The sequence below is a fragment of the Alligator sinensis genome, unplaced genomic scaffold (assembly GCF_000455745.1).
Source record: "Alligator sinensis unplaced genomic scaffold, ASM45574v1 scaffold285_1, whole genome shotgun sequence".
NCBI classification, from domain to species: domain Eukaryota; kingdom Metazoa; phylum Chordata; order Crocodylia; family Alligatoridae; genus Alligator; species Alligator sinensis.
Genome location: NW_005842235.1, coordinates 1,286,469 through 1,298,351, shown reverse-complemented (window position 1 = coordinate 1,298,351; position 11,883 = coordinate 1,286,469). Strand labels below are relative to the sequence as shown.

The 11,883-nt window shown below is 41.6% G+C and overlaps 1 protein-coding gene across 1 annotated transcript in view; it reads right to left on the bottom strand.

Moving 5' to 3' along the window:
• Positions 1 to 3,796: 3,796 nt before the first annotated feature.
• The window catches only part of LOC102372648 (sodium- and chloride-dependent GABA transporter 3), a 309,306-nt gene continuing 301,219 nt past the window's right edge, over positions 3,797 to 11,883 (bottom strand). Inside the window, exons 13-14 of the mRNA XM_006027333.3 lie at positions 8,474 to 8,644; positions 3,797 to 3,949 (exon numbers count right to left, since the gene is read on the bottom strand). Coding sequence (XP_006027395.3) covers positions 3,797 to 3,949; positions 8,474 to 8,644 — 324 coding nt within the window. The remainder of the gene's footprint in view (positions 3,950 to 8,473; positions 8,645 to 11,883) is intronic.

Sequence of the window (11,883 nt, the reverse complement as noted above, 5' to 3'; positions counted from 1 at the left end):
TTTCTACTGCATATCAAAAAGAGTCATCACAAAGACATAATTGTTTTTTGTTCCCCTTTCACATTTTGTTTAAAAAAAAAAACCTCACAAACACTAGTAGTAAATTTGTCCCTTTCCCTTTCCCTCCCCACAAAAAAAAAAATCTTTAAAAATATCAGTAAAGTGTTATCGGGTCAGGTATTAAATGCACACATTTACAAGTACAGCACATTAGTAACACTGTATAATGCTTTAGACCATGCCGAACCATATGTATGTGTATAAAGCTATTGGTGAAATGGTTCATAGCAGCAGAGCAGGAAGCATGTTCCATTCATAGTACATAGTTCCTGTTGAGATATTTGGATGAGTATGACAGTCCAAAGTGGACTGATAAGCGAAATGAATTGCCCTTTTCAACAACAGCAATATTTGCTTGGATTAAAAGCTAAATCATAGTTGTCTGGGATTATCATCATGTTTCAAATGGATGGCCAGTTAGTATGTTGGCTATATTGCAAATTGGCACACTGTAATTCACTCATGTAAACTCGTGACTATTCTCGACTCCTTGGATAGCTCAACTGAAGTCAAAAGAAATAATTGCACTGTCTGCCTTCTTAGGCAACTATATTTTAGTGACCTAGAGGTTTGGGCCTGTCAGCTGGGGGACCAAGAATGAAGACTAGAAAGGTATATTAGGTATAGAAAGCCAGATTATATTCCACCTATTGGATATATAAATGGATTTGGGTGCCTAAGTGCAGTTCTACTCTACCCTGCTCAAGTCACTGAAAAATTCATATTTCATCTATTTTGCTAATGCAGTTTCATCTTACCCTTAAAATTGAGTGATACAAAATCAGCAAGGATAAGAAAGATACGCATTTCACTTTCTGTATTAATAAACTTTTAAGGGACTTGAACAAGATGGAACAGGACTACCTAAATCTATTTATGTGGAGTAGGTGGAATAGAATCTGGACTGATGTGTATAAAATGAACTGCTAGAACTGCAAAGATGTGCAAATTTCTAAACTTTATTTCTACTTTTTTTCCAACTTTAGGATGTAGGATGGAGTTATCTCCCAATGGTTTTTTCAGTTATATACTCAGATGCAGTTCTAATACTTGTGACATTTCTCTCCAAAAAAATATCATGGCTTTCAAAAATGACTAGATATTTTGGGTACTTCCAGTTTTGGATGCCCAATTGAAGACTATTTTGAAGAGACACAGTTTTCAAAAGGTGGATGCTCAGCAATCTCTGGAAATCAAGCTCTTGCAAGATATCTTTTTTTGAGCAAGCAAAAAATAAGGTATCCAAAGCCACTACAATTTTAGGTTGGTGTAAGACCCTTCCTCTCTTGGCTTTCCATTCCCCCTTCACCAAAAACATAAAATACATTCCATAATTTGGCTTGAGGCTGTGATACTACTGAAGAATATTTTATAGTGGCTGTGCAAATTATTTTAAACCCCATTTATTTGTCAAATATATGATACATCTCTGTGTAATATTAAGATATACCAGAATCTATTGGTGAAATCTATCCCTGTGCAGAGGGCCAGCATTAAGTAGCACTTCCAGCCCAGTTGAGCCTTTCCTAATCTTGTTCCTGGTATTGGCCATTTGAGGTGCTTTTCAACCTACCTGAAGAGACAGTTCTGCAGCAATGCTCCAAGGCTCTGTTTTGCCACTGTTTGCAGGTTATTTTGGTTAGGAGAGTTTATACAGTGCTGTAAACTTATTCCCCCCACATGCCTAGGCTTTGGGTCATATATATCCTGTCAGTTTAAGAAGAAAGGAAAAAGATAATGTTCAGAGCTAACAGCACTGGGGCTTGGGATATTGGCAGGTCTTGTGCCTGATAATTAGTAAATGACCCTAAAATACCAGCCTTCCTTCAGATAGCATCACAAAAATAATCTCTGCTTAAGTCAGAGAGTAGGTTTGTACAACTGCTGGAATAAACAAATCCATGATTTCAAAACCCAGATCCTACTCCCTTTGTAGCACTTGGGTAAGACACCTCTTTCTCCTCAGTTTCTCTATCTGTACAATATATCCTATTTACCTTACCTCATGGGGTTCATGTGTAGATCAGGAGCCAAACACTGCATTCCTTCAACAAGCAAAACTGCCATTTTAGCATCAGTGAGAATCTGACTCCACTAAGAGCAGCAGCATAATGGCTTAATTTGACAGTAGTTAATAATGGGCTTGAAGGTAGACAGTAGATGTAAGTGTTATCTATTGTCATTATTGCATTCTGGATTTCCAGTGAGGGGTTTATAAATATATTTTAGAGTTCTAAATGTGTTCCATTTCTCTTCAAAACCTCTCCATCTAAGAAAACTAGAAGACTACTCTCAGACTCTTTCAGTTTTACAAGTAAAAACACATTATATTCCGTTTTCCATTCCCTAAATCCAAAGTGCTGGCCAATCAGAGACAAGAACAAATTAAATTGCTTTAACACTCCCATGAAGCAATATTTGCAAATTTAGAGACTATCCAGTTCACAAATACAACAAAAATATAATAGCTCTTAAAAATATTCTCTATATTGTCTTCAGGAAAATAGTCATTAATAGGTGGGCCCATTCCACCACATGTTTATACCTGTCTGTTGGAAGTAGCTCAGGAGTAAATGGGGGAGAACTAAATGAGGTGGTATTCCTTTAGCCTCCAGATAGAGCACTCACCCCCCACAGGCAGTACTTTGCTAGCTATAAAACCTAACCCTACAGAATTCCTAACTCAGGCAAAAGGAATGCAGGGTTCTGGGTCACAGTTTGATTAAAGGTGAAGTTACACGTTACACTTAGACCGTACTAAATCTGAGGAATATTAAGTGGTGTCAAAGTTAAAATGTGCTGTGTGTAGATGCAAGTAAGGGTTAATACTGTTTCTTTCCTGCACTGCTCTGATTTACCAGTACAGGGCTAGTGAGTAGGGGAGTGGCTAGGAGCCAGGACAACCAGGCTTTATCCCTGCTTTGGGTAGAGGCGGCCTGGGAACAGTGTATTCTGGAATGCTGGAGGACAGCAAATTGCTCATTTTATCTCCATGGAGCAGACTGAAATTACGCTAACACAAGCTAGGTACGTACCGTGGCCCAGAGTTAACCTTCACTTAAAGTGGTACAATACTGAGACACTCAGAAGGCACCCAGCATGAGTCAACAAGCTTTAAAGTGCAGACACTCTTGTTTTAAGTGTCCTTAGTATGGTCTAAACAAAACGTGTAACTTTATCTTGACAAAACAGCATGATCCCAAAGCCCATTGAAGTCAAAGCTTCCTTCGCATTAATTTAAATAGGCCTTGGATCAAGCCCACATTCTGATAGAATTGTGAGATAGCAGAGTAACAAGCCCTCCAAAAACTCCCTCCAATATAAACAAAAGAATGCTGTGGTCCCTTTTATATACATACATTAAAAGCTGAAATGGTCTGAAATGTTTACAGGTTAAAATGCATATACCTATACAACACCATGCCTTTCAAAAACCCAAGTAGAAAAGTTTTACAACACATTATACAGGTTCCTCTAGTGTCTATAAAACATTTAGTGAAATCACCATATTACAAGAAGTCAGCACTAACATACAATACAATATTATTTCTTTTTTCTTTTATATAATCGTTACTTATATAATAATTAAAAAAATCACTTTTTAACAAGTATACAATGTTCACTTTAAAATTAACCGGTTAATAAATTTTGTGCAAAACAAGCCAGCCTCTATAATTAAGTGAAGTATTTTTATTTATTTATTTATACAAAAAATAAAACAAAAAAGATAGTTCTTTCAGAAATGCGTCTCCTTCTCTGTGATGGCTGAAATGTTGCCATCACCTTTCAGTTTGGCATCACAATCATTTACTGTAGCAGCATATGCTCCCGCACCAAGCTTCCCTCTCATTTTCAGATCTGGGCTAGGTACAATCAGTTTCCTGAATTTCTGAAAAATCAGAAAAAATGGAAGACATTATGTCTCTTTCTGCCTCACACATACTTACAAACACAGCCAGCATCAATAACATATCTTCTTAGTAGGATTATCTATGAACTCCCTTGTCTCTTTATGCCTATTTCCTTTCATTAGCTACTGATACAAACCTTTAATCAATAAAACAAACTACGTAGAATATTTAATTTTCTTAGCATTTCAGTCCAGGGATTGAAGGTAAAGAGGAAAACTTTCTGATTTGGCCAAAGGTTAATTTCATGAATAAAACAGGGTGATATTCAACCCTGTACGAAGTGGTCAGTACAATAACCTTGTTCCATATACATCCCACTTATATAGATCAATTTCTTCTCCATTGAAGTATCCAAAAATCTGAAGTGAGAAAAGTACTAGTTCAGATATGCAAAGGCTTTCTATGAGTATCTGACTATATTGTGAAAACTATATTCATGCTCATCTGAAAATTTCCTGTCTTCAAGAAATAAGACCCATAGATATGTTTCTCCACAGGGACAGACCCAAAACTGTCAGTCAATGGCAGCATCGGTATGTCCAGCCTCCTGAAGTTCCTTCTAGTTGAGGTAATTTCCAAAGCCAGGATAATTCCTATTTGTTTTCTTAATTTACAGATTTTGTTAAAGATACTTTGAGGAAAACTATTCTACTGCAGAGCAAGGAAAATTCCACCTAAGGGACATAACAGCTTCCATGTCTATTCTAGATCATGTCCCATGGCCCATTTTCTGCAGGTGAGCTGGATTTGTGGGCTTTCTTGGAGAAAAAGAAGGTGTTCAAATACATTATCTGCTTCTTCATGTTAAGACCCACAGATCTGTTACAATTGGATTTGCATAGCAATGGGCCCCCAAGGGAGTGTGGGAGAAAGTGGAATCACTCCGCAAATATGGACATGCAAAATGAGATAGATTATATATAAATATCTCCCTTTCTCTTTCTCTGGGCATTAAGATATAGGAGAGACTTCTACTACGACAGCTGTGGGGACTACCTCTGAATTAGAAGTATGATGCTATCTGGTTTAGGGAGTGAGGGAAGGAAGAGAATAAGTTGGGTTTTTTTAAAACCTTACAGGCCTGGAATAAGCTTGGTGCCTTAAAATGTTGCGATTTGTACAAAACACATTCTTGTACAAATACTGAGAACACCATATTAGTGATATATGACTTTTTCCCCTTTCATATAGATCCAAAATAAAGCCTTCTGAGGGGAATTCAAAGTTATGCAACACCAACTCAACTTGGGTACTAAATTGTGGACTTTGCATCAGTCTGCAAAACAAATTCTATTTCTTGATTCTTGGCTTCTCTACTCATGAGAGCAATAATTGCTTCATTCAAACACATATTTTAATCCTGTCTCGTGTTGGGTGGAGGATGGTTATATAACAGTGAAGATCTTTTCTGAGATAGATGCATCTGAATATCCAAATCAAATAAACCAAGTTTGACAGCCACCACCTCTTCATCTAGAGTCAGAAGCATTGTTACAGTTACTCTCTTGTCTCTGTCTTCTGCTTTGTTCTGCAGAGCAACAGAAAAGAGAGATGTATAACCAGATCACTTACTCCCTAACATCCTGCGTCCCAACAATCCAAAGCTGAGAGACACTTTATGTGCTTTCTCCAGATGCCTGCCAAACTGCTGTAGTACGGATGCACTATTTCTAGATGCAACAGCCACTTCATCAATTTCACTTCTACTGCATAGGTTATGGTATTCATTTCTTCCTTGATGTACTGAACATGCAGAAGGAGGGAACTTTGCTTCACCAGAACAAGAGAATTCATTTCTTGAATACGGCTTGTCAAGTTATTGCATTATTATAAAATCCTAACAGATATGCCTGTCAGGTCCAGAAAAAGTCTGTTACCCACGAAGAAGCAAGTGCTGTTGGATCTTAATGACTCATTATGGTGAATATTGTGTTCTCTCTAGTAATCTGAATTGAATTCAGATGACCTTTGGGGGGAAAACATATTACTGCTTTCACCTGTGGTGGAAATGGAAAATATGTTACTGCAGTTAGATATTTCTGAATACACAAGATGGAATATGATGTGGAGCAGATATCCAGAATAGGTATCTGGATACTATATGAAATATGAGTATGCTTGTGTATGGGTGTGTGTAAATGAAACAGGGGCCTAAAGTTGAAGCGGTGGGTTTTAAAAAATACTGCTTCAGTTTAGGGCTGATTAACCCCACCATGTCATGCACATACCCCACTAACTTACTTGCCTCTCCATTGGGGAGGAGAAGCACCCGGGCGGGGCCGGAGAGCTGCGGCGGGGGGGTGGGGGGGGCCCCGGGGGGGGGGGGGGGGAAGCTGGTGTTTCCCTCTTTGGCAGCGGTGCCCCCCCCGGAGGCACCCACCCACAGGCACCTGGCTCGAGCAGTCCCGGGAGCCACCGCAGCCACGGAGGGAAGCATCGGGCCCCCATGCAGCTCAGGCAGGCTCCAGTGGGGGATAAAAAAAAAGATCAGGCTTGATGCTTTTCTTGGGCGAAGCCTGCTTTCCCAGCAAGCTGCCTCCAGGGCTTCCTGCAAAGCCATGTTGCTGCATGGAGCCCGGTGCTTCGCTCCACAGCTGTAGGGGCAGCAAATTAAAACTCCTTGAAGGAGTTTTAGTTTGCTGCGCCCCAAGTCATTTAAGGTGCATTATGCCACCAAATTTTAGTGGTGCAAAAGCATTTAGCCTGCTTTAAAGTGTCATGCACACATGCCTCTCATTTAATCTACACACAGCCTATGAGATCAGAATTCCCAGTGGTCCTCCATAAGGATCAGTTTCTTTTTCTTCTGACATCATTTATATACCACTATGACCATCTTTACCCTCTGAGATAAATATTAATGTTCTTGTGAGATTAAACTTTGTATCTAAAAATGTCCATTTCAACTCAGGCTTATGCATGATTTTCCTAGCACTGTATGCCTCTGCCTGTCCTGGATGTGTGCAGGAACTATAACATTCTTTGTGTCTACTTCACACTCTCTCTGGGTTTGTCTACACATGCCCCATACTGCACAGTCCCCACCAATAAAGCAAGTACTAAATAACTGCACAGTCCCCACCAGAACTATGTGGTCCCTGCGGTACGTGTGTCATTTTTTATCCTAGTGTGCAGTAGCAACTAGTGATGTCATGGTTAGTACCTGTCGATGCTACGTTGCCATAGCAATGAGCTATGTTGCCATAGTAATGAGCTACGTTGCAATAGCTTATCACTATGGCGATGTAGTGTCTTGTGTAGATGCACCCTCTGGTCAGAAAAATTGTCCAGGAAGGGATGGGCAAATTTATTTCTTCCCTAAAGCCAATATTATTGTTGCCAAGATCATGAAGAAAGACCCTGGGAACACACATAATATTAAATGGTAATGATATCAACTTGGAAACAGAAGAATTCTGCCATTCATCTATAGAACAGAAAAGCTGACTAAGCATTGCAAAATGGGACTGCTTGGATGACAAGCCTCTATTAGGAATTCATCTGATGTTTCAGACAGTACCCTGACCCCTGATCCTATACATACAATGGTGAGTAGGACATAGTGCTTCAAAGTAAAGTAGATTCACTGACAAAAGAGTTAGTGAACTTAGAGTCAAGGTTGCCAGGTACATCATATTCAGGACATCAAGTTCAGTAAGACTTTTCTTGTAAAATAAAAAGATAGACTAGTTCATATTTAAAGGAAATACTGAGATCAAAGCAGGGGAAGGGAGCTGAACCTCCCTCTTGCCTTGGTAGTATCTCTCCTCTTTCTGGTTTCCCCCTTGCATGGCCTTCCAGGATGTGGAGAGTGAGCTCCCACGTCAGAGGATGGTGGTACCTTGGGCTAAAAGGATCTAGGCAAGATTTTCCATCTGGCTTGCTGCCCATCTGACTTCATGCCAACCCCGGAAAATTGGGTGAAGTATACCACTAGTTCTGGTTCTGTCTTTTCTAGTTCTGTCTGTCATCTTTGTTGCCAAAGGAGGAGGGCTGAGATGTGTCCAGCCAACCTAAGCTATGCTTAGACCTGGCTTCTCCAAACCTGTTTTGGGATTGGTTTGGGTTGTGATGGAAACTAATTTCTGCCCAAAGAGCCTGCAAAGCTCCCCACCAAGATACTCAATAAAAGAGGGACAAAGAAACACAGGCTTCCTCTATTTGTGTTTCGGCTTTGTTTGGCTTATCTGTATCATCAAGGTTGCAAAAGGCATCAAGCACTGCAAATACCTCATAGAGGTAAGTGGTACTAAGGATACAATCTTCCTAGAACCAAACATCACCCTGAAAACAGACTGGAAATTTGGCAGATGCTTTATCAAACAGTATAAATATGAAATACAGATTGGACTTTTTCTCAGAAAAGCTCTGCAGCAAGGATGTCCAGCTAAGCTACTACTTGTTCCTTTTTGGCTCTGCTGGACTTAATCCCTTGAAAAGAAGGATTCATGCTCCCTAGCCCCCTTTTACGTTTTTGAAACAGCTGCTGTTTTATATCTCACCTCTAGAATGGTTCCTTCCATCTTCCATAACTTAATGCAGATCCACAAAGGAATACAAACCATGGACGAGAGGGCCATCATCCACCCTATCCCATAGCCCCAGTCAGGGTAGGTATATACATTGTTGTATTTCAAAGGCTTATATTTCACCAGGAAAAAGATGAAGATTCCCTGAAATAAGGCAAGAAACAAATAAGCTGTGTTTGAAACCATACAGTCTCTGAAACAAGAAAAAATATAATTACATGGGGCAGTACAGTCTCCCTGGGGACTGGTAGTATTGTGTAAGCTTTCAAATCAGAGTCAGAAAAATACCAGTATTTTTTTTTGTCCATCTAAAGATAGTTACATCTCATTTTCATCCATTGAAATGAGGCAGGTTTCAAGTTTAACTGGTGTTTAACTTTTGTTTGATGACACAAAAACCTGTACTTTGACAGCAAACCATAACTTAGATTAAGTTTTAGTTCCAGTCAGCCTGCTGTGATAGGACGCATGGACTAGATGGTTTTAAATCTGTCACTGCTAGAATAGAAGAACAGCATTTTCAAAGTAGACTCGACCCCCTGATTATTTGCATCTGCACGTTTGCATATGAAGTCTTGAACATGAAAAAGGATCATATTTGTGTGTACAGATATTATGGACATTAGTTATACCAGTATCAAATAATATCTGTGTAACTGTTACATCAGCATCCCCCCTATAGCATTGTCAGTGGAACAAAGGCACCCTGGGTACGCCTATGCGAGATGCTTTACTGAGCAATAGACTAATCTACTGCACAGTAAAGTGTCGCTATGTAACTATGTGCTAGGCTACTGTGAGGTAAAATAGATTAATATGGAGTTATATACTACCTGAAAACAGTAGATTAGCTGTGCATTAGCAACTGCACAGTAATGCACATGTAGATGCTAACCAGGAACAATTTGTTCTTGGTGAGTCCAGGCAGCAGGGGGCCCACTGCTGCCTGCCTAAGCCCCATGTGGCAAGCAGCTGTCCTGGCTGCAAGGGCAGCTGTCTCCCCACCATGTGGGGATTGAGACCATCCTGATCCCTATATGGCTGGAATAGCTGTCCTGGCAGCTGAGACTGCTGCATCCCAGCTACACGGGGATCGGGTCAGGACCCTGATCCCCATGTGTTGGGGAGAGGTATCCCCACCTGGAGGGGACAGCCATGTGGAGATTGGGACCCTCCAGACCCCCACATGGCTGGGAGAGTTGTCCCCACCCAGTGCGGATGCTGCCTGGCAGCCACATGTGGATCAGGAGGGTCCAAATCCCCATGTGGCTGGTAGAGATGTCTCCACCTGGAGGGGACAACCACATGGAGATCAGTACCTCCTGGATCCTGTCATGGCCAAGAGAAGCATCCTTGCTTGGTAGGATGCTGCCTGGCAGTCTTGTGGGGATTGGGAGGGTCCCGATCGCCATGTGGCTGGGAGAGGCGTCCCCACAAGGGTCCTGATCCCCACATAGCTGTCCGTGCCAGGTGAGGATGCCTCTCCTGGCCATGTAGGGATCCGGACCCTCCTGGGGATGCCTCTTCTAGCCAAGTGGGGATTGGGTCTGATCCCCATGTGGCTGGGACTGAGCAGTCCTGGCTGCCAGGACAGCTCTTACCCCTTATGTGGAGATTGGGACTAGCCATCTGCCCCCTGCCAGCCCTGGCCTGGCACCCAGGAGAGCCTGAATCTCCCCCTGGCTACTGCAACAGGGCAGAGCAGGGCAGGGGGGAAGGAACATCCCTGGTCTTAACTGCTCTGCTCAGGAGAAAAATTGCTCCAAGCCAGTGCATGTGTAGACCCTTTCCCAGGGGCAGTTTACTGTGCCTTTTTTTAATGTGCAGTAACCTTGCTGTACATTAATAGCATATGTAGAAATGCCCTGTAACTTTAATCCTTTTTCATTCAGGTGGATGACTGGAACAAAGGTTAAATTAAACCCTATTTCATTCTGGGTTAAAGCTAAAGAGCTTTAGCTTGTTATTTATAGCACTGTAGGAACAAGCAGTCAAAGCAGCTCAATTGTAACAGCTGATGTGTGCTCTCCAGTGGCAACTCTTCCCTAAGCTTTCCAAGCAGCTAAACGTTATGCCTGTCCAGAGCCTTATGATTTACACCAAGTAATAGAATACAACAGTAAAAAATAGCAACAGTTAGAAAACAGCACTTTTCATTTATTGATCTAAAAGCACTTTATGAAGACACTTTATTCTCATGTTACAGATTAGGAAATTGAAAGCAGTACAGTGAATTTCCAAACCCTTATGCTCGGTGGCAGAACTGAAAATGGCACCCAGTTCACATGAAACCCATCTTGATGCCCTATTCACTGTATTCCAATACTATTTATGCATTGTAAATGCAGGATCTTACTACCTAAATCCTGAGGATGCAGCGATGGACTTGGTTTTACCCAAAATTCAATTTATCCTCTTTTTCTTTCTTTTGCCCTCTGTGATGTTTAGTTAGATGAGAGTAAAGTTTGGCATCTCGTAAAGCTGCAGAGTTCCTCCCTTTTCCAAATGCAGTAAGAAACATTTAGCAGTCCTTCTAAGAGCCTTGTTACATGTTACACTGTAAGCTGCTCAAATATTGATTCATGTTAGTGTTAGATTGAGTTTGAAGGAGTCACATATTCAGGCCAGCAGGGTCCTGGTGGACTGAAAGGTAAGGATCCTTCCCCACCTTCCATTCCTGGCTTCTTCCCTGCCCCAAAGGTTCTCCCGTCACTTTGCTTGTTGAGGGGAAAACCCTGCCCACCCTTCTGCTTACTTTTAGCTGGCCATGCTGTCTGTCCCAGCAGAGCAGGTAAACAAACATTAATCTGCCTGCCTGGCCTCCATTGCTGCTAGACTGCTGCTCTTCTTTGGGCTGAGCCTGGCCCAGAAAGCAGCAGCAGCCATGGCAACACTGACAGCCAGGCAGGCAGGTTAACCCTTCCCTGCCTGCTCCTCTGGGGACAGAGCATGGCCAGCTACAAGTGATTGGGGTGGGCAGGGGAGAAAGGGCAGTGAGTGGGGATCTGGACTGCTGTGGAGGACAGGGGGCTTGATCCAGGCCAGCAGGTGGGGTGTTCACAGTAACATGCAGCCAAGAGTGGCTACACATTAATGTAACATGTACTGGGTAACACGGATCAGAAATAAACCTGCCTTGGAGTGGAGTGCCTCAAAAGCACTTAAAACCAGTTTTAAATATTAATGTGTAGAGAATCTAGGGGCAAAGAGTTCCAGGAGTTGCCTAAAATTAACACATAACAAGGCCTTAACTAACATTTTAGGTGTTGTGACCGCTTTTGGTAATTGACCTGAAGATAGAGGAGAGAGGTAATGGTTTATTAAAAAGGTTACCAGCAAAGCAAATTTGACCCAAAATTTAGAAGCTGCTAAGACATGCTTTA